The sequence below is a fragment of the Tachyglossus aculeatus genome, chromosome 2 (genome assembly GCF_015852505.1).
Source record: "Tachyglossus aculeatus isolate mTacAcu1 chromosome 2, mTacAcu1.pri, whole genome shotgun sequence".
Lineage (NCBI taxonomy): Eukaryota > Metazoa > Chordata > Mammalia > Monotremata > Tachyglossidae > Tachyglossus > Tachyglossus aculeatus.
Window position 1 is genome coordinate 105,956,197 of NC_052067.1, and position 23,841 is coordinate 105,980,037.

The window sequence follows — 23,841 nt, forward strand, 5'->3', positions numbered from 1 at the left end:
GTAAGTGCTTAATAAATGCCATTATTATTATTATTATTATTATTCTCCACAATTTGAGCTTAATATCTCCTAAAGTATTACAGGTTGGCCCCTCACAGGATTACTCCTGGAGAGTTTGTATGACTCTACCAGCCTCGGCTAAGGGAGGGAGAGTCAAGCAGAGTCATACCCATTCCATTCCTAGATTGGGCAGAGGCTAGCAAGAGGAAGGTAATCTGCTACAAGTAAAAACTCACTTGTGATGGGCAGCAGCAGCATGGGAGAGACTCGAGGGGAGAGACTCGAGTTTACTGTGTGGAAAAAGCAAGGGTAAACCACTCTCATATTCTTATCAAGAAAACTCCCTGGATACACTACCAGAATGATTGCAAATGGAGGTGGACATTTTGGGAGAGATGTGTCCATGAAGTCACTATGGATCAGAGATGACGTGACAACATGAGACAAGACAAGACATTACAGGTTGGAGGCTGGAGGAGGGATTTTGGTAATTATGCAACAGTATTCATTTTAGAGTTTATAATATGTGCATCCACAGGTTTTAATTATATCCCTGGCCCACAAGGTGCTTACAGTTTGAAGGGGGTGAAACATACCCAGCAAAATGAACTAATTCAACAATTCAAAACAACAGTAAAAACAAGCAGTTTATTCCTCCAAAATGATATTTCGGGGTCCTTTGAAGTTCTATTGTATTATACTCTGCCAGGCACTCAGTTCAGTGGTCTGCACACAGCAAACACTCAATAAGTGCCATTCATCAATAGACTGACTAAACATTTTTGTTTTTTTCCAAAAATTATTCCTTCAAATTCAACATTAATAGTGTAGGGTTTTTCAGTCTCTAGAAACAATAAAAAGGATGGAAATGACACTCCATTCTTAAAGTGGCTTCTTCAGTAGGTAAACCAGGTAGTCCAAGGATTGAATACCTGTCTCAATCCCATGAGAAACACCATGGCCTATTTAGTGGAAAGAATATGTGCCTGGGAGTGAGAGGATCTGGGTTTTAATATTGGGTCTGCCAGACTTTAAGCATGCCACTCAACTTCTCTATACCTCAGTTACCTCATCTATAAAATGGGGATTAAGACTGTAAATCCTATGTGAGACAAGGATTGTGTGCAACCCGGTTATTTTATATCTCCCTCAGTGTTTAGTAGAGTGCCTAACACATAGCAAGCACTTAATAAACAAATTCATAAAAAAAGTCCCTTCAGTGTTGCTCAATAGGTCTCTTAGTAATGTTCTCCAGCTCCATTAATCTGGAAACTGAGTACCTGAATTTAGTACTCTCTCTTTTGGTGTGTTACTGCCTATGTTAACCATCTTTCCTGGAAAAAATTAATTAGGAGGAATAGGATCCCCATAAGAAAAGATTGGACAACTCAGAAGGTATTGGAATACCATGAAACAAATCCAATTTCATGGTCAGAAATCCCCAAATTCAATCGTGTCTGTGGAGGCTTCACAGAGTAAGTATTCCATTTTACAAATCTACAAAGGCTCGATTTTGGCATTGTTTAGTAAAGACAGTGAAGAGCAGAGGGAGGAGGGAGAATGGGACAGGGTCCTGATCCCTCTGCCTTAGTACCACCACTTCTCCCTTTCCTCCCCAGAGATCATCCATTTACTACTAATTTTCCTGGAGCTGGTATTTGTTAAGTGTTCCAAGCACTGTACTCTGGGCTGGTTACAAGCAAATCGATTAGTCATAGTATCTGTCCCATGTGGGGCTCAAAACTTCAATCCCTTTTTTACAGATGAGGTAGGTAACTGAGGCCCTGAGAAGTGAAGTGATTTGCAAAAGACCACACTCCTATCATGCCCTGGTATTGGAATATTTGTCCCACAGTCTAATTGATAATCTAAACTTTTCTGAAGGGAGGAGGTAGAGGATAATGGAATGTCAAGTTGCAGCCCTGCTGTGTCCCTTTATCTGATGCCTTGGGCATCATGCAGGATGTTTCACGTCTGCCTGGAAGAGAAGCAGTATGGTCTTGGGAGCACGGCCTTGGGAGTCAGAAGGACCTGCATTCTAATCCTGGCTCTGCCACTTGTCTGCTGAGTGACTTTGGGCAAGTCATTTCACTTCTCTGTGCCTCAGTTATCTCATCTGTGAAATGGGGATTAAGATCGTGAGCTCTATGGGACAGGGACTGTCTCCAACCTGATTATCTTGTATCTACCGCCTGGCACGTAGTAAGTGCTAAACAAATACCATAAAAACTGCTAAAGTTTGGTTATTTAGGATCAGGAGAGAGTCACCATTACCCAGTGTGACATATCCTGCTGCTCTGGTCCCTTGTTGACTCCCCTAATAACCAATTTTTCCTTCTCTTCCAAAATGAATGACTTCCGATCCTGAACCAGAGAAAGAGTCAGTAAAATTCCAAATGCATATTGATGCAGCTCTACAATTTGCTAATAAACCAGGTGTGAGTAGAGGAGAATAAAATGTACATCTTTGTGAAAACATGATTAACTTTAGACCGGTATCTAAGATAGAAGTCCTTGATATGGGCAAGCATGTGATACAGGCAAAACTTTAGGGAAACTAAGAAGGTTATTGTTTAAATTCTATTGTGCCTCACCAATGTACCTGGTAAAATATAGTGTGCACACATCCAATGGCCCATACATTCTAGCAGCTTATATCCTAAGGTGAATGACCCACCTATCACTCCCCTAATAAGGAGTAGGACTGGAAGAGGAAGAGCAGAGGGGAGAGGAGCAACTAGAGAATAGGAGTCAACAGAAGTGCAGTAGTTTACCTGGACTGAAGATAGTGTAGTGGATAGAGCACGGGCCTGTGAGTGAGAAGGTCATGGGTTCTAATCCCAGCTCTGACACTTATCTGTTGTGTGACCTTGGGCAAGTCACTTGACTTCTCTGTGCCTCAGTCACCTCATCTGTAAAACGGGGATTGAGACTGAGATCTAGACTGTGAGCCTGTTGTTGCGTAGGGACCATCTCTATATGTTGCCGACAGGTACTTTCCAAGCGCTTAGTACTGCACACAGTAAGTGCTCATTAAATATGATTGAATGAATGAATGTAGGACAAGGACTGTGTCCAACCTGATTTGGTTGTATCCACATCAGCTCTTAGTACAGTGCCTGGGACACAGTAAACACTTAACAAATACCATTTTTACCATTATTGTTATTATTATTAATGGATTGTCGGAGCCAGACTCCAGTGGACAGAGTGACTAGTCATTTGTCTTTATCCTGGATAATACGGTGCTCAACTGGTCTGGCATTTCAGATGCTTTTACGTCTGGTATTTAAATTTTAAACACCCAGACTCCCTGGGCTCTTGCTGACTTGTCCTATATCCCAAAAGTGGTACCCATGTTCAAAGGGATCCTGCTCAGCCTTATTTATTTCAAGCACCATTTTGACCTTTATGTTCGGAAATGTAAGCCTATCACAAATTACTCATCACATAAACATTCAAGCCCCCTTTTGCAACTTGATCCTTTTGATCACAAAGCCACTTACTGAGGAAGCTGTTTCTGCCTCTAGCCTTCTGATCAATTGAGTGGCCTGTTTGTAGCAGTCCATTCTCAGAGTGAAGAGACTACAAACAAGACATGAAGAGGTAGTGAAAAGTTTTCTCATCTGTAAAATGGGGATTAAATATCTGTTCTCCTGCCTACTTAGACTGTGAACCCATGCAGGATAGGTTAAGCAGGTAACCAGCCTGTTTAACCCTGGTTCTTGGAACAGTAATTGATACAAAGTAAGCACTTTAAAAATACCATAAAAAAGTAGTATCATTGGGATTTGAATAATGAACTCTATCAATGAACTCCTCTGGCAGTAAGATTTTTTTTTTAATTGTAGTATGAGTCTTCTCTTTTAACTCCAGAAATTATTAACTCTTCTTCTGTAAAGAATCTTCATGTTCACTATCAGTGCAATTGCCCAATCCAACGTACCCAAACTAACCCCATTTCAGGTGAAAATTTATACAAATACTGATGTCTCCAAGATTATGCTGTTCTCATTTCCTTGAACAATGAAACATCTTTTCAACTATTCTGAATCAATGGTACTTACTGAGCACTTAATGTGTGCTTGTACTAAGTGCTTGGGAGAGTTCAGTCCAATGGAGCTGGTAGACAAGGTCCCTGCCCACAAGCAGCTTACAATCTAGAGGGGTGATGGACATTAAAATAAATAAACTATGGATATTTATGCGTGCTGTGGGGCTGAATAACATTCCATATAAAGCATCTAAACAAACCTAGCAAGCACAAAGAGAAAAGATCAATGAACTGGAAATGGGGATGCAATATGGTTTTCTTTTTATTCCTTGGACTTGACCTGCTTCATAGGACCTGTTCCCATTATGACATGACTAGGGAAATAACTGTCTCCTTTCTAATGTAAATAAAATAAGACCTATGATCACAATGAGTTAGTCTTTTCCCTGTCTTGTTCTCTCCAATAACTAGCTCTTCAGGATATTGTCCAGACTAATATTAAATAACCCAAATGTTGGTAACTTCCACCACTTATTTGGTTATCTCTCCCAGAAACTATTATTCTTCCTGGCTGGATGCTTCTTCCTGCAATTTAGAGCAAATGTGTCTTTCCCTTGTGTCATCTCAATCCCATGTTGTTCTGTGCTAATATTTCCACTCCCTTTTAGTGTTTAGCATTTTTCACATGCTGTGTTGTCATTGCTCCTCCCCCTTATCCTTCAGAAAAGCTCCTTCTATATTTTGCTTATAAATCTTCATTGAACCCCTTCAAGTTTATCACAGGCCTCCAAACTGAAAAATATTCCAGGTAAAATTGCATCACAGTCATGATAAGAGCTCTTAAAAGAGAGTCATTGGTGGCTGCCCTGAGAAAACAGCAATGGGCAAGGCATCCTGGAAGAGCTGGCAGAGGGGAGTTTACAGGAGGGGGAAGAGGTTTACAATATCATGGTTCCATTTTGCCTTTATCCTAGGCCACTCCTTCAAGGTCTAGTTATTTTTCATCTGATAGTGATGATTGCAATTCTGGAATATTTAAACATGGTAATATCAAAGACTTGAGGCAGCATAGGAGGTGAGAAAGGAGACTCATGGCCTGCTGGGAGCTAGAAATGTTTTTAAGTAATTTGTTTTTGTCCTTTAGGGCACAGAATAGGCAGTACTTCTAGGTAAATGGTGACCTCCTGATCATGTTCCACCCCCAAGTTCTTAGGTTATTCTCTGACCCGTCTGGGACTAGATGTTGATGGGCTAGACACCCCTGAAACATGCCCAGAAGTTTCTGATTATCAATCATTATCCTTGCTGTGATCTTGAACTTAATGAACAATAAAACAGTTCCTTTTATCATGAACTGACATAACACCATGTTCTAGTCCATCCTTAATTAATACGCGTATACCTAAAAGGGCCCATTGCAATTTTGCCTTTGTGTAATTAATCTTTCAACCAATTTCAACCCAGACCCAAGCCAATTCCCACCTATTTCACCAGTAAATTTTCAGGAAATGTATGAAGATTTTACAACACCCTAAAACTATGATTTACACTAATCCTTTTGGCAGATTAAATACTGAAATCTTGTGGAAAAATAGTCACATTTGCTGAATTAAAATCCTATCACCATAAATAAAACTCACCCTTGCTCTTTAAAAGTATCTTTGCCATCTCAACTTCCTGCTGACCCTGGAGACAGAGTATTTTACAGAGTGGGAAAGCAGTGCTGACCCAGGAACAAAGCCCAGCAGCATGCCATAACATTTTCTAATGGTCCAAAGAGAATAATGTGCTCATTTAGTAATCACAGGCTCCTTACCACTGCTCCTTTACCCTTCTGGTGCTGCCAGAAGATAAGGGAATGTGTTTGAAATTAATGTGATTGATGCGTTACAACTCCCGAATATTTCCAAAGCACGGCTCTGTGGGAAAATGGCATGCATATCAAACATCCAGCCAATTGCTTGGCGGTGGATGTCTGGTCCCAGCATAAATGTGCTAGAAAGTGAGTATAACCATCTGAAAGTTATAAATATTCAAATCTTTACTAAAGGCAGCTTGTAGCTGGGATTTAAATGACATACAGTACATCAGAGAAAGGCTAGATTCCAAAGGTCTACAAAAAGGATTTGTATTTACAGATGATGTACACTAATCAGATACAACTAACATGGCTTGGAAGTCTTAATAGCATTCTGTAGTGCAACATTGCACTCGATATGTCTAATGGAACTGATTATTAATTTCCTAATAAACAAGAAAGTAAATAAATATAAAGCAATAAAAACATTGGGAGAAAAATAGTTCCTTGGAAAAATACATCCGTCGAAGCAATGTGAGAACCCATTCTAAAGAGACCCTTGAACATCTCTTAGGGATTACGGGTGGGTCCTGGCTATCACTAAAATATTATCGGGATTCTGTCGGAACTTTAACTTCTGCTGATTCACCTCAGTCTTTCTACAATGAACTGCTTAAACAGAATTTAGTGGAAAACCAAATCAAAAGCAGAGAAGATACTGGCAATATTTCAATCACAAGGGCTGCTGGATTAGATACAAGCCAATCCACTCCACCACATCTTCTAGGTGGTCATTCTTTTCTGGCCTCCTGGAGATGCCACCACTATTAATAACAGCTGTGGAACGAAGCACCGGGCATTGAACAAAGCCAATATTCTGTCTTTGTATTCCCTTTCAAACACCAATGTGCAAATGCCCTAGCCTCTCAGATGGAATTGATTTCAATCAGTACTCCAGCCAAAAGCAAGGAAACATACTAAGAGCAGAAATTTTCACTCCACCCAAATCACGTCAGGGAACCCTGATCTGCCACAGAGTTCCATTTTTCCTAAGCTGTCAGAGAGTGGTTTAGATAAAAAAAAAGAAGATTCTGGAATGTCCATTTTGTGGATAAGGAAACTGAGACTTAGAAATAATGGGGCTTCAAACTCAGAAGAATTTCAAGATGGGGAGGAGAGTGGGAGAAATGAGTTTAGGGTAACAATTACTTTCCTATTGGTAGCTAAGCAAGCATATTATGGATGTGTTGTACAAGTATTCGGAAAGGTTATATTTTATTCAATATTAAAATAACATTCCATCAATACAATCCATACATCTTCTCTAGTCTGTGATCTGGTTTAGTTCTATACTTTCTCTAAATGGATATTAAAAATCTACTAAACAGAATCATGTCCTTAGTTAGGGTCTGAAGTTACAAAATAGTTTTAAAAAGAGAACTGAACATTACATCTTAATGCTTCAATTCAATTGATTTTAAAATTCCATGTCACATTTTAATTTTGACTTTACAACTTGTTGAATACATTACGTTACCTAAACATGCAAAAATCACATGAATACATCTTTGTGTCAGAAGTTTACTAAAAGCAACATATACTATATTAGCAATGAAATTGTGTATGTACATGTTAGAAATGAACTACAGCCACTGTATGATTTTCCAAGGGAGTCTGCAGATGGACTTCTATGAGAACAACTGTGCTCTATTTTTAAGTCCTGAAGAAAGTTCATATGAGAACAAAAACAGGTCAATGAGTATGTAGATAAGTATGTGTGGGTGGAGAGGGGCAGAAGGGAATCTCATTTCTCTATTAAATGTTGTTTACCAGATAGTAAACCATTCTCTCGAGTGGCTTTATAAAAGAAATGAATGCCAAAGGCATTGAGAACCCTGTAAGACTCCTGTGGTGATTTTGCTAAGTGCCTTGTGCAGTTCTCTGCACACAGTAGGCTCTTAATAAACTCTGTCAATGGTAAGTGTCCTTGTTTGGATAAGTCCGTTGGAATCGACATGAGACCCAATGCTCTTAGGAGGATCATTTGCCATCTATATCTAAAATTTTTTTTTTATGATTAGATACTGAGAGTATCAATAGACATCTTCGCTAGAGGGGATCTGGGATCTTATTGTCGACAAGAAAGCAGAATCATTCAAATGACTCAGTTAAAAGAGCTACACAATTACACCAATCAACTCTAACCTGGGTTAATTTTAACACCATGTAAAAATTATCTTTCAGTCAAAATTTCCCAAGATTGGTGCAACCCCACTGAAGGGAGTGGGTAAGACTAGTGATGTATGTAAATGTGCCGCCCAACAAGTAGGAACAACAATCCTGCAAACAAAGAAAAAAATATTCCCACCGGAGCCAACATGAAAGACCAGCCGTACTGGACGAAGACGGAGAATTCTAGGCAGTCTTTCCTCTTCACGGCTACATAGCTTTCCATATCAGCCACGGCCTGAATCCAGATGACATACAACAGCACCACCAGAGAGAACAGGACACCTGTAAAGACACATCAGAAGAACTTCACTCTCCCTGTGGGCATGCTTCTTCATCAGTACAGTGTGGCACCTTTGATTCTTACCTGGGGGTCTCTATATCAGCATAACTATTGACTATCTGAGTTGGAGGGAAAGGCAAATTACTGTGAATCCCAAGTTGTAATCCTGACCTGTTGGTGCTTACTGGGGTTTTCAACATGATCTTCAATGGGGAAGCAATTTCACTAATAAAGAGAGGGATCGCTCTTCAATCTCCCTCTTTCTCTCACACTTTGCTCCACTCTGGAAATGAACATTCTTCCTTAAAAAGTCAAACCCTTCAAAACCCTGAACAATAACTGAAACCCTGGGAAATAAAAAAAAAAATAGCCCAACAATTACTTTTTATAAAGTCAGCCTAGACCTCAGAAAAAGATATAGGAATAGAGTGGGTTTTTGAGGAATTTTCAGTATTTAAATAAAGCATGTGGTAAATGTATTTGCAGGGTCTCTCTAGTAGTATGGAAATTATGCTTGGCAATTTAGGTAAGATAATATTCATTGTGCAAACTTTTTGCAAAGTCCTTGTTCTTTGTTGATATGCTTCTTTTCTTCTTCCAGGCAAATAAATAGCAAGTCCTCTCAACTCATTTCTGACAGAAGAAAAAGTTCTTTGTAAATGATCAGCAGATGCAAACCCCTACCCTAATGGAAAGCCAGGTAATTAAAGTGTTGGCAGTTTAGGGCTTGCAGTTAAGTTATTTCAGAGTGGGGAAGCACCAAAAATCACTGAAAATGACTTCCAAACTGACTTTTACTGATAAGACAATACTTATTGTCTGTAAAATTCGACTGGGGCCGCCAACCCTGGATACCCCTTGATACTCTGAGGACAGGACTCTACATCATATACTGCCTTTTCTGTCCTGGAACTCAACTTCCTCACTTCCACCAGGAGTCCTGCAAAAAGCAGGGGAGAAGCAGTGGCAGGGACAGGCAAGTCCTCAAGGCACTTGAAGCCAGTTTCAGCTTTCAACTGTGGGGACCATGTTGGCTGAGGTAGCAATCAATCAATCAATCAATCATATTTATTGAGCACTTACTGTGTGCAGAGCACTGTACTAAGCACTTGGGAAGTACAAGTTGGCAACATATGGAGATGGTCCCTACCCAACAGTGGGCTCACAGTCTAGAGGGGGAGACAGAGAACAAAACCAAACATATTAACAAAATAAAATAAATAGAATAGATATGTACAAGTAAAATAAATAAATAAATAGAGTAATAAATATGTACAAACATATATACAGATATACAGCTGCAGTGACAGAAATAATTTTGCTCATCTGCTCCTGCTTCTGTTGCTTCTCTGTGCTTGAAGTCATCACTTTGGGTGAGTGTTAGACTCCAAGCTCCAAGGTACAGAGTTCTGAGCATGTGCATTCGCAAGTCAGGACATGGAGAGGAACAACTGACAAAGGAGCCAGATCATAATGCCCCACATAGGAAAGAGAGAATGCAAGAATTTCCTTTCTTGAATAGAATAATCATAGTAATAATAGTACTTCTTGTTAGGTGTTTATTATATGCTAAGCATACTTTTAAATTCATTCATTCATTCATTCAATGGTATTAAGCACTTACTGTGTGCAGAACACTGTACTAATCACTAGGGAAAGTACAACAATAATAATAATAATGGCATTTATTGAGTGCTTACTATGTGCAAAGCACTGTTCTAAGCACTGGGGATGTCACAAGGTGATCAGGTTGTCCCACAGGGGGCTCCCAGTCTTTATTCCCATTTTACAGATGAAGTAACTGAGGCACAGAGAAGTTAAGTGACTTGCCCAAAGTCACACAGCTGACAATTGGTGGGGCTGGGATTTGAACCCTTTCCCTCTGACTCCAAAGCCTGTGCTCTTTCCACTGAGCCACGCTGCTTCTCCAATACAACCATACAACCATACAGTTGCTTCTCCAATGCAACCATAAAGAGTGACAATCCCTCCCGACAACAAGTTCACAGACTAGAGAGGGGGAGACAGACATCAATGCAAATAAACACATATTGATAAGAAGGTACAAGTTTTTAATCAGGTTGGACACAATCAGTGTCCTACATTGGGTTTACATTCTAAGTAGGAGGGAGAACAGGTATTGAATGTCCATTTACTGACAGGGAACTGAGTCAAAGAGATGCTAGTGACTTGCTCGAGGCCACACAGCAGACAGATGGCAGATGCAGTAATCAAGATGGGATAGGATAAGCACTTGAATTAATGTGGTAGCAATTTGGATGGAGAGGAAAGCAAGGATTTTAGCAATGTTTTGAAGGCTGAACCAACAGGATTTGGTGATGAGTTGAATATGTGGGTTGAATGAGAAAGATGAGTTGAGGGTAACACCAAGGTTACAGACTTGTGAGACTTGTGAGATGGTGGTGCTATCCACAATGTTGGCAAAGTCAGAGGGAGGACAGGGTTTCAGTGGGAAGATAAGGAGTTGTGTTTTGGAGATGTTAAGTTTATGTCAGCAGGATATCCAAGTAGAGACATCCTGAAGGCAGGAGGAAATGTGAGACTCCAAGAGAAGGAGAAATCAGTTCTGGAGATGTAGATTTGGGAATCATAGAGATGGTAGTTGAAGCCATGGGAGCAAATGAGTTCTCCAATGGAGCGGATATGGATAGAGAATAGAAGCCGACCCATGAAATGACCTCTGTGATGCCGTGTTTAAATGGGGCTGATCATAGAAATGAACAATGTTCAGTCCTTTCCTCCACATGCAATCTGTGCTTTTTTTCTCCCAAGCACCTAATACTGTACTCAGCACATAGTAAGCACTTAATAAATACTATTGATTGACTGATTGGTTAATGACTGTGTCTCCAATGAAGAGTAGGGTGGGAAATAATAATAGTAATAATAATAATGATAACTGTGGTATTTATTAAGTGTTTGATATGTACCAGACACTGTACTAAGCATTGGGGGAATGCATGCAAATCGAGTTGGACACAGTCCCTGTCCCTCACTGGGCTCCCAGTCTTAATCCCCATTTTACAGATGAGGTAACTGAGGCACAGTGAAGTGACTAGCCCAAGGTCACACAGCAGACAAGTGGTGGAGCTGGGAATTAAACTCATGACCTTCTGAATCCCAAGCCTGTGCTCTATCCACTACACCATGCTGCTTCTCATGTGAGGTCTTGTAGAGCTTCACAATAAAGTCAATCAATCAATCAATCAATCAATCATATTTATTGAGCACTTACTGTGTTCAGAGCACTGTACTAAGTGCTTGGGAAGTACAAGTTGGCAACATATAGAGACAGTCCCTACCCAACAGTAGGCTCACAGTCTCCCATGCCTGATAATTGTTTCTTTTGATACACCACAAAGTTCTAGCCAGAAAGACCCATGTTGTCTGCAAAAATGTTCCCTAATTACTCCAAAGCCTTCTATCCACAGTATGCAGTGAAAAGCACCCACTGTGGGAGAATGGACCGTATAATGGTTTCAGAATAGATCCACACCCTGAGGTATGCTGGCGCTTCAGTGGTAATTCCTTTGAGATCTAATAGGCCAATTATTTTGTTTTGGGTTCTCGAAGACACCGATATGGTCACTGGATAGGGATTAAGGGTGTCCAGAAACTTCTGAGCTGCATTTGATAATCATCTGCTAACCAAAATATGGATGGGAAAGGAAGGTGCTTGCTTTCAAATTGCAAAAGATTTTGACTTGGATAATAATTATGTCATTTGTTAAGCTCTATGTCCAAAGCACTGTTCTAAGCAGTGGGGAGGATACAAGGTGATCAGTTTGTCCCACGTGGGGCTCACAGTCTTAATCCCCATTTGTCAGATGAGGTAACTGAGGCACAGAGAAGTGAATTGCCCACAGTCACATAGCTGACAAGCAGCAGAGTCAGGATTAGAACCCATGACCTCTGACTCCCAAACTCGTGCTCTTTCCACTGGGCCACACTGCTTCCCGGCTTCTCTGCTTCCCTCGGATCATCATTAAGTTCTGAGAACGGAGTTCAGTGCCACTTAAAGTTGATAAACACAGGCTTTTAAAGTCCCCTCCTCCCTCAAAAGCGGCTGCAAGTAGTTAACCTAAGGCCCAAGGAAAATATTTCTCAAAGTCCCTGAGGATCTGTTATTTCACTGAAGCTGAAGATAGACAGTTGAGCACTGGGAGAATGTGGTGGGCTCTTCAGACTGTCTGCGTGGGAGGGATTTGATCAGGCTTGCAATTATATGAGTGCTTAGTTTTCCCACAAAGCCCCAAACCCTGAACTCCAAATGCTATCTATTCACTTTCAAAAGCATTTTGCCTGAAACAAATGTCACATAGAGTTAGTTTTGTCGGTATTTAGTTACAAAATTTCATTAGGCAGCCAATTACTAAAGATAGTGAAGTGATCAGAAACAAAGGGATCACCTCAGGCCAGATGAGCAGAATGAGAAATCAAATTGCATATCCTCAATATTCCAGTGAAATGGGAAAAGATAATTTTATGACAGAGCACTGTGAAGTACTTTAGGGGGAAAAAATCAGTTCTTGGAGGGAAAACTTTATTTAAGAAATCAACTGTTTCTTCCTCAGTAGCTTTACTGAATAATCTAGTGCAATACCTTGAACTGGTGCCTATTAGGCAGTTAGATGATAATTGGTAGTTTTTAAATAGGTGGGGGGTGTGGGGGAAGAGAAAGGGAAAAGTTTGAAACTATAGGCACAGACTTTTTTGCTTTGTCTGTTTTCTTGTAGTCAGCTCCAATAGCTTTCTGATGCTTTATTCATGGTGGGAAATTTTCAGGACAGTGTCCAAAGCTCACAAAATTTAAGGAGTCCTCAGTGAGATTTTTCAGGTACTCATAAGATTTTTAAAGACTGAAATAAAGTTTTAAGAGGTTTAAGACATTCCTGGAGAAGAAGATTCCAGGAGGCTTAGCTATATTTTAGGAGATATGCATACAATCTCAGAGGAATTCCAAGATTTCAAGCAACTGAAACTGAATTTCAGTTGATAAACACAATTCCAGTGGGTACCACAGATTTTAAAAACTACAACAATATTTGAAGGGAATACCTGATTTCAGGAGACTGAGACAGGAGCATTAGAGGGGAGGATAATAGGTCCTAGGGGAAAATTTACAGAAATTGAGCAATTAATTTGGAGAAGAAAAGACTAATGGTTGACATCCTCATTTTTTAAGGTATTTATTAAGTGCTTACTAATAACCCTAATTATGCTGATGATACAACTCTACTAGCGGAAAGTGAAGAAGGTTTGAAGGGCCTATTCTTAAAAGTTAAGGAACAGAGCAAAAAGATGGGCCTATATTTAAATGTCAAGAAAACAAAGATTAAGACAATTGGAAGTTTTAACACATTTGTAGCAGGCAGAGTGAATATTGAAATAGTTGACAGTTTTTCTCATCTGGGATCAATAATCAATAAAAAAGGAGCTAGTAGCCAAGAAATACTCCAAAGATTAATGTTAGGAAGACCTGCTACTAAGAGCATGGAAAAAGTCATGAAATGTGTCGATGTAATAGTTGCTACAAAAATACAAATTGTCAACTCTGTGGTGTTTCCAGTGACAATGTATGGATCTGAAAGCTGGATAGTGAAAAAACAGGCTTGAAAGAACATCAATTCTTTTGAAGTGTGGTGCTGGAGAAGGCTTTTGCGAATACCATGGACTGCCCAAAACACAAATGGAATTTGGAGCAAATTAAACCAAAGTGGTCTTTGGGAAGCCAAATGACTCGACTTAGATTAGCATATTTTGGACACATAATCAGGAGGATTAATTCTCTGGAGAAGACACTAATGCTAGGAAAAATCCAGGGAAAATGTGGAAGAGGCAGACCAGCAGCTACATGGATAGAAACCATAACAACGATAACGGAAGAACCATTAGAAAGGTTGCAGACTTTGGAAGAGGACAGGATGTTCTGGGGAAAGTATACCTGTGGAGTCGCTATGAATTGGAAACAACTCGATCATCATCATCATCATCATCTATCGTATTTATTGAGCGCTTACTGTGTGCAGAGCACTGTACTAAGAGCTTGGGAAGTACAAGTTGGCAACATATAGAGACAGTCCCTACCCAACTTGATGGCACTTAATAATAATAAAATGTGTCAAGCACTGTTCTAAGCACTGGGGTAGATGCCCAATAATCAGGATGGCCGTAGTCCCCGTCTCATATGGGGCTCACAATCTAAGTCAGAGGGAGAAGGATTTAATCCCCATTTTACAGATGAGGTAACTGAGGCACAGAGAAGGTAAGTGACTTGTCCAAGGTCACACAGCAGACAAGTGGTGAAGCCGAAATTAGAAACCAGATCCTCTTATTCTAAGGTCCCTGCTTTTCCATTGGACCATGCTGTTTCACATTAGAATATAAAGAGTTTTCATCAGGATGGTGCTATCCAGAGGTTCTCTGAGGCCAAAGAAGAGGATATGGATTTAAAATAAAGCAGGAGAGATTTCAATTAGACATTAGGAGGAACCGGACATGGAAGTTAGCTTTGAAGTATGCATTCCTGGAGATTTTTAGAAAAAGAATAAACATTCACCAATCCTGGTTGGTCCTGATAGGGGGACTTTTTAATATCCTTCCTTTACCTTCTACATCCCTAATTTCCTCTCTTGTAACCCCTAATGGCCCTCTTTTCTATGAATTTATGCAAACTCTTTTTACTCCCACAGGTCCTTGGGGCAATGAATTCCATGTGTTCCCACCCACTGGGTAAAGAAATGCTTCAGAGGGTTTACATGTGAAGCAGCATGGCCTATTGGCAAGAGCACAGCCTTGGGAGTCAGAGGTCATGTGTTCTAATCCTGGATCCACCACTTGTCTGATATATGACCTTGGGCAAGTCATTTAACTTCTCTGTGCTTCTGTTACCTCATCTGTCAAATGGAGAGTAAGACTATGAGCTCCATGTGGGACAAGGACTGTGACCAATCTGATTACCTTGTATCTACCCCAACACTTAGAACAGGGTTTGGCATATAGTAAGCACTTAAAAATACCAAATTTATTATTATTATTCATTCATTCATTCAATCAATCGTATTTATTGAGCACTTACTGTGTGCAGAGCACTGTACTAAGCGCTTGGGAAGTACAAGTTGGCAACATATACAGATGGTCCCTACCCAACAATGGGCTCACAGTCTAGAAGGGGGAGACAGACAACAAAACAAAACATGTGGTCAGGTGTCAAGTCATCAGAATAAATAGAAGTAAAGCCAGATAGACATCATTGACAAAATAAATAGAATAGTAAATATGTACAAGTAAAATAAATAGAGTAATAAATCTGTACAAACATATACAGGTGCTGTGTGGGGAAGGAGGTAGGGTGGGGGGATGGGAGGGGGAGAGGAAAAAGGGGGTTCAGTCTGGGAAGGCCTCCTAGAAGAGGTGAGCTCTCAGTAGGGCTTTGAAGGGAGGAAGAGAGCTAGCTTGGCAGATGTGCAGAGGGAGGGCATTCCAGGCCAGGGGGAGGATGTGGGCTGGGGGTCGACAGCAGGACAGGTGAGAACGAGGCACAGTGAGGAGGTTAGTGGCAGAGTAGCAGAAGGTGCGGACTGTGCTGTAGAAGGAGAGAAGGGAGGTGAGGTAGGAGGGGTGAGGTGATGGAGAGTCTTGAAGCCAAGAGTGAGGAGTTTTTGCTTGATGCGTAGGTTGACTGGTAGCCAGTGGAGATTTTTGAGAAGGGGAGTAACATGTCCAGAGTGTTTCTGCACAGAGATGATCTGGGCAGCAGCGTGAAGTATAGACTGAAGTGGGGAGAGACAGGAGGATGGGAGATCAGAGAGGATGTTGCTGCAGTAATCCAGCCAGGATAAGATGAGAGATTGAACTAGCAATTATTATTATTATTATTACTATCTCACCCTGGGGGTGTGAGATCTGGTGAACAACAATATCTTGTCTCCCATTCCACTCTTTAATGATTTTATAAATTCCATTCACATCAGTCTTTGTCTTTCCTGAATGAAATGTCCTAATTTTGTCACTCTATCCTTGCATGGTAACCTCTCCATCTTCTTTTTGATCACTCTATTTGCCCTTCTCTGATCCTCCTTCAACTCTGTAATGTCTCTTCTAAGTTGCACCAACAAAGATAGCACAGAGTTCTTTAGCTGTAATGGATCCATAGTTCTATCTATTGGTGAACATTGACTTTTTTTCTTTTTCTATCTCCTTCCTGAAATGCTCCTCACTTCTTTCAAATCAGGCTATACTTGGAAGAGCTGAGAAAGATGGGTCAGGACCAATTCCAAGTCAAACCAGTTGGAATGGTCCCCATATTTGAAAAAACATTTGAGCCCATGCCCACCTTGACAGTCAAGCCTTTTACTATATTGTGAGTAAGGACAACGTAGTGATAGTCTTGTATTTCTGACTGCCTCCTCTTTTCCATTCCCAGAAGTGTTTGGAAGCTGTTGGAGACTAGATGAGATTAAAGGAGATACCATCATGGCCTTTTTGGAAGATTATGTTACATGTAAATTGGGTATAAAAGGTAAGGAAAAGGAAAGACTGTTAAAACTTCAAGCTGCTATCACAGGCGACAGCCATATAGGGTGGGCTACTGGACTGGGTTAATAATAATTTTACTCCAGAGCATTCTGACTTTTAAATTTCCATGTTATTAGGTTAAGATAGAAAATGTAAAAGATAATTAGCAGTACACATGTGTGTGTATATATGTATATATGATATTTTTGACTACTATATGTAAATATAGGGCCTGATTTGCATAGTGTCCTGACTCACATAAGTTGGTATTATTTTAATTTCTCCCTATCATAATTTAACTCCCTAAAATAGTCTACATTGTTCAGTTTGCTTAATAGAGGTAACTCAATCAATCAGTTGTATTTATTGAGTGCTTATTGTGTGCAGAGCACTGTACTAAGCATTTGGGGAGTACAATATAAGAGTTAGTAGATGTGTTCCCGCCCACAAGGAGTTTACAGCTCACAGTCTTAACCAATCAATTAATTAATAGTGTTTATTGAGGACCACTGTACCAAGTGCTTGGGAGAGTACAAGACTGCTCTGTGATTGATAAACTGATTCTTACTGCAGAGCCTAGCTAGCAGAGGATAGGAGCTTTGCCTTTGGAAGGAGGGCTGGTGAGAGTAGGCTGAGGAGGGTGGAGGGAGAACATTATGGTGTTTAGAGCATTTAGAGGGACAGAACATACTGTTCTCTCCTCTGCAAAGGACAGAATCAGCTGTTGGAAATGCAGCTAACATTCTGACGGGCCCAGCATTTCAACACCATTAGGGGCACTGGGTGAAGAGAGTGCTGTAGTGTTGGGATCTTAGTATAGTGCTCTGCATACAGTAAGCGCTCAATATATGCTTCTCATTGATTGGGAGGTGAAAACTCGGTCTCGGAGTTAATAAATATTGCTCAAAGACCTGGGTGTACTTTGGATGGAGACGATTGAGACATCATTTCTTGAAGACCAAAGGTACATGATAGGTAATTATGCACAGCTTTCTCCCTCTCCCCTGAACTCCCAGAGAAAATTGATTAAATAGTTGAATGAAGGATCGCGGTGAGATATGAGGAAGAGTTTCCTGAGAGTTTGGATTGTCAATACTGAAAGAAGGTGGGTCAGAGGAGTAGAACTGCCTGTTGTGAAGTATTTATAAATGACTAGAATAATAATGATGGTATTTGTTAAGCTCTTACTACATGTCAAACACTGTTGTAAGTGCTGGGGTGGGTACAGGTTAATCATATTAGACACAATAATAATAATAATCATGGTATTTGTTAAGCACTTACTATGTGCCAAGCACTGTTCTAAGTGCTGGGGGGATACAAGGTGATCAGGTTGTCCCATGTGGAGCTCACAGTCTTAGTCGCCATTTTACAGGATGAGATAACTGAGGCACAGAGAAGTGAAGTGACTTGCCCGAAGTCACACAGCAGACAACTGGTAGAGCCAGAATTAGAACCCATGACCTCTGACTCCCAAGCCTGGGCTCTTTTCATTGAACCACACTGCTTCTCATTCCCAGTCCCCAAAGAGGCTCACAAAGTAGATGAGAGAACATTTATCAAATTTCCATTTTATAGATGAGGAAATGGAGGCACAGAGAAGCTATGTATTTTGCCCAAGGTCACACAGTAGGCACAATGCAGAGCCAGGATTAGAACCCAGATCCTCTGGATACCGGGACTGTACTTTTCCAATAGGCCATGCTGCTTAACAGGAAATTGAATGGATTTTCATCAGGAGACTCCCCTCTAGACTGTGAGCTCATCATGGGCAAGAAACGTATCTGCTAATTCTGTTCATTCCCAAGTCCTTTGTATAGTGCTCTGCATACAGTAGGCACTCAATAAATACCATGGGTTGATTGAGGCTTCAGGAGCAATCTGGCTCAGAAGCAAGCAGAGAAACTAGAAAACCCTTCAATTTCACATCCATTTCTGTGATTCTAGGGTTGTAATTTGTTGTACTGTGTCTCAGCTGACGATCTTGCATCTTCCCCAGCCCTTGGAACCGTGTTCGAAAAACTTAGTAACTGCCACTTTGATTATTCTTGAACTACTCTAATTCCTGTGATCACGTTCCTGAGCCCGGTTCTTGTTGGAGCTCTCCACACGGTGGCATCAGCTAGCTTGTATTTCCACTGCTGAGCATTTTAATAAGGGATAAAATCATCCACTCTCCAGCAAATCCTGCACATGAAGAAATATTCCTCCATTCAAAAGCTAGGCTCAATCAGAGAGTAATGGAGAGGTCTGCATCCTTTATTTAGAATGGGTCAGAGTGGTCTCTTGTGGTGGGCTTTACCTTCCACAAAGGAAAGCTTCTTGACCTAACTGCACAATGGAAGCAAAACAGCCCCTGGACTAAAGAGAAGATAAGAAATCTTCACCATTCCTCACCTACACCTACAGCCCCTGCACCTGCCTGTCACAGGGGTGTCTCCCTGATGTTTAGGAAAGGATTTTAATAGAGCAGTGCCAGGGCAATCATGATGATGCCAGAATTTCTAGAGAGCACACATCTCTAAAAGCATGGCTTAGGGGAAAGAGGGAGTCAGAGGACCTGGGTTCTAATCCCAGCTCTGCCACTTGTCTGTGCAGCAGTTTCTTCATCTGTAAAATGGGAATTGAATACCTGTTCCCCTCCTACTTAAACTGTGAGTCTATGGGGGACAGGGACTGTGTCCAACCTGAATATCTTGTATGTACCCCAGTGCTTAGTAGAGTGTTTGACACATAATAATAATAACAATAATAATAATAATAATAATAATGTTGGTACTTCTTAAGCACTTACTATGGGCCAAGCACTGTTCTAAGCGCTGGGATAGGTACAAGGTTATTAGATTGTTCCACTTGGAGCTCACAGTCTTGATCCCCATTTTACAAGGTAACTGAAGCACAGAGAAGTTAAGTGACTTGCCCAAAGTCACACAGCTGACAAGTGGCAGAGCCGCGATTAGAACCTCTGACTCCCAAGCCCATGCTCTTTCCACTAAGCCATGACCACTATTATTATCCTCATCCTGCCCGAAGGCCTACCTGCAAAACTGGTATTTGGTCTTATGGAAAGACACAGTGAAACATCACTGTGCTGTACAATGATAGGGAGGGTGCTTTTTCCTAATTCATGTACATTTATAGAGGTGTCTTTCTGGAGGTTGGTTTGTTGAAAACAGGGATGTCAGGACAACATCTTGATCCTGTGAGATCTAAACTGAGCAGCTCAGATGAAGATTTCCAAGTATTTAGAGGCCACATGAGCTGCTGAGTTGAGATCAGACAAGCCTGACCAGTTCAGCTAGAATGGCCAAAATCTAGGCCATTTTAATTTTTTTCTAAAATTTCCCAGGACAGATGACAAAAATCTGGGATTGCCCCGACTAAACAAAGTCAAAGAGTCAGTCTACTCCAGGGCCTAAAATAGACCACTTGGCTTCCACAAAAGAAGCAGAATCAAGTATTAAATTATTTACCATCACTGACTTAGGGAACCAACTTATTTACTTTGCCTGTAACATGGGGGATTTTTTCAGCAATCCGCAGTAGTTAGAAAAGGAAAATTCTACCCTCCAGACAAGAAGTCAAACATACTCCATAAACAGAAATCACGGTTTTCGCTCTTTCTTAAAGGCAAGAATAATTCATCACAATTGTGTTATTTTGAGAAAACTGAGAACTTTTTGTGAGGGTAGAAGTTACTAACCAGGTTGCCAATAATGACATCACACCAAATTAAAAGCATTTATATTGCCGACTTGTACTTCCCAAGTGCTTAGTAAAGTGCTCTGCACAAAGTAAGTGCTCAATAATTACGATTGAATAAATGAATTTTAGGCTATAATGCCACTCGTTTGCACTATGTGTACAGGATCATGTATCCAAGTCATTCCATCAAAAGTGCCAGTAAAATACAGCTCTGCACAGAAAAGGAGTTTATTATTATTATTATTATTATCAAGTGTTGTCGAGTTGTTTCTGATTCACAGTGACTCTATTGCTATACTATCTCCAGAACATCCTGTCTTCTATCGTAATATGTTATCTTTCAAACGGTTCTTCCGTTATTGTTGTCATGGTCTCTGTTATAAATAAGATACTATGTTTCTAACCTTATTAAGCCCAGTTAAGTCTCACTGTAGAAGAGTGATGGGGAGAAGGAAACAGACTGAATTTATACTGGCTCAGGAAGACAGGGGGGAATAAAAATATCCCCTTAACTTAGTACAAGGACACTGAACTGCAGCCTTGCACGGATGAGCTAAAGCTAGCATGGAGCAATGCTTTGGAGCCTGCCCAAGGGTGATTCAGGGCAAGAGCAATGCTGCCAATAATCCTGCCAACATCCCAGCCTCCCCAGCTCTGTTTCTGCTTGACATCTCCATACCGAACCTTAAAGAGTCACACCAGGGAAGAGCAGGGCAAAGTGCTGCTGGCCGGAAGGGATTCTCAACTTGTCAACATTAGAGAGCCATGGACCTGTCTCTATATGTTGCCAACTTGTACTTCCCAAGCACTTAGTACAGTGCTCTGCACACAGTAAGCGCTCAATAAATATGATTGACTGATTGACCTGCTTGTAGCAGAGGGACGGAGGAGGAGCGTAGCTTCCCGGTGAACCAGAAGCTTCTGGCAGGAGAAGAGGTCAAACAAGTGAAAAAGACCATATAATCTAGAGACTGAAATAAGCCTGTGGGGATCAGAAGGCTAGAATTTCAGTCTGGGCTCCCTTCTAGTGACTTTGTTCCGTTATCTAGAGAATGGGAATACCCACCTCTTCCATGTCTCATAATGACGAAGTAAAGAGGAATGAGACAGCTTTAGAATTCTGTAAAATGAGTATTTGAGTCAAGCCACTATGACCAGAGCGGTATGCTTCTCGAAGCCTGAAATTAGGGGATTTCCGTGAAAGAAGGAAATGATGACTTTTGGTAAAGGTGACTTCTAGGGATTACATCCAATGTGTTTCAGTCAAAACGTAAATAAATAAATCAGACAGGAATTCATTTTAAGGAATAAAGCCAATGACATGCGTACAGTGGTATTTTGACAGGCTAACAGTTTTCCAACACTAGCAGAGATTCCACGTTATTTCAGGGGATGGGACACCATTCCTTTGCACCAGATTCACTGTTCAGGATTATTATAGGCATGGCTAATGCTTGAACAACATGGCAAGTGCAAGCAGCTTTTCCTTGTGTTTAACAAGCAAAACACATTTTCTAGTCATTTTACCATGCTGATGTCCCTCTGAAAAAATGTGTTCCAAAGTGAAACACTGCCAGACACTAAATCCACCCTTTCTCCTCCATCAAAACTGCTATCACATGAATGCAATCACTCATTCTATCCCACATGGATTACTGCATTAGGCTCCTTGCTGACTGCCCAGTCTCCTGCTTCTTCCCAATCTAGTCTATACTTCACTCTGCTGCCCGGATCATTTTTCTACAAAAACTTTCAGGACATGTTTCCCCACTCATCAAAAAACTCCAGTGGTTGACCATCCACCTCTGCATCAAGCAAAAACTCCCCACCATTTGCTTTAAAGCATTCAATCACCTTCCCCTCTCCTACCTTAGCTGGCTACTCTCCTACAATGCAGCCCACACACTTTGCTCCTCTAATGCTAATCTTCTCACTGTGCCTCAGTTTCACCTATCTTGCCACCGACCCCTTGTCTATGTCCTGACTCTGGCCTGGACCACCTTATCTCCTCAAAGCCGACAATTACTCTCCCTTCTTTCAAAACCTTATTGAAGGCACATATTCAAGAGGACTTCCCTGACTAATACCCCTTTCCTCATCTCCCACTCCCTTCTGCATCACCCTGATTTTCTCCCTTTGTTCTTCCCCTCCTCCCAGCCCCATAGCACTTATGTAAATATCTGTAATTTATTTATTTTAATGTCTGTCTCCCCCACTCTAGACTGTTAACTGGTTGTGGGTGGGGAATGTGTCTGTTTTTTGTTGATTTGTACTCTCCCAAGTGCTTAGTACAGTTCTCTGCACACAGTAAGCATTCAATAAATATGGCTGAATGAATGAATGAATGAACACGGGAGCCAGGTGGATAACTTCAGAAACACCACACTGACTTCTTGTTCAAGGAAGCATCCCTCAGTATAGAAGGGGGAATAGCATTGGAAATCAATGAACGTTATTTCTCCTTCCTTATTGACTCCCATGTCCATTTGCCCTCTCCAGTTTTCATATATTTAGCTCCCTCCTCAAACACCTTGTCAATCAATCAATCAATCATATTTATTGAGCACTTACTGTGTGCAGAGCACTGTACTAAGCACTTGGGAAGTACAAGTTGGCAGCATATAGAGATGGTCCCTACCCAACAGTGGGCTCACAGTCCCTTCAACATACCCATCTCTTGCCCCTAATAACATGGCTATGTATTTTACTGATAACACTGACCATTTGGCAGGATCTCCTTAAAATCTTCCCTATTCCTTTCCAGTCCCTCCCTTCTCCTGCCATTTCTTCAGCACTCCCATCTTTCCCAACATTATCTCAAGATGAGATCTTCTGCCTCCTCTCAAAATCTACCCCATCCACTTGCACTTCTGACTCCATTCATTTGCACCTTATCAGAAAACTCGCCACCTCCCTCCTTCCTTCCCTGACTGCTATCTCAAAGCGTTCTTCCAATGGCTTCTTCCTACTGGCTTCAAACATGATTATGTATTCACTATCCTAAGAAAACCCTCCCTTGACCCCCCAGCTCTCCCAGTTATCGGCTCCGACAATTGTCAGCTGTGTGACTTTGGGCAAGTCACTTAACTTTATGTGCCTCAGTTACCTCATCTGTAAAATGGGGTTTAAGACTGTGAGACCCCCATGGGACAACCTGATAATAATAATAATAGTAATGGCATTTGTTAAGCACTTACTATGTGCAAAGCACTGTTCTAAGCACTGGGGGGATACAAGGTGATCAGGTTGTCCCACGTGGGGCTCACAGTCTTAATCCCCATTTTCCAGATGAGG

General features: G+C 41.0%; 1 protein-coding gene across 1 annotated transcript in view; it reads right to left on the bottom strand.

Annotated features, from left to right (window-relative positions):
- Positions 1–7,096: 7,096 nt before the first annotated feature.
- Positions 7,097–23,841, bottom strand: part of TMEM182 (transmembrane protein 182) — a 71,714-nt gene continuing 54,969 nt past the window's right edge. Inside the window, exon 5 of the mRNA XM_038739834.1 lies at positions 7,097–8,306. Within this exon, the coding sequence (XP_038595762.1) occupies positions 8,086–8,306 (221 nt within the window). The 3' untranslated portion in view covers positions 7,097–8,085. The remainder of the gene's footprint in view (positions 8,307–23,841) is intronic.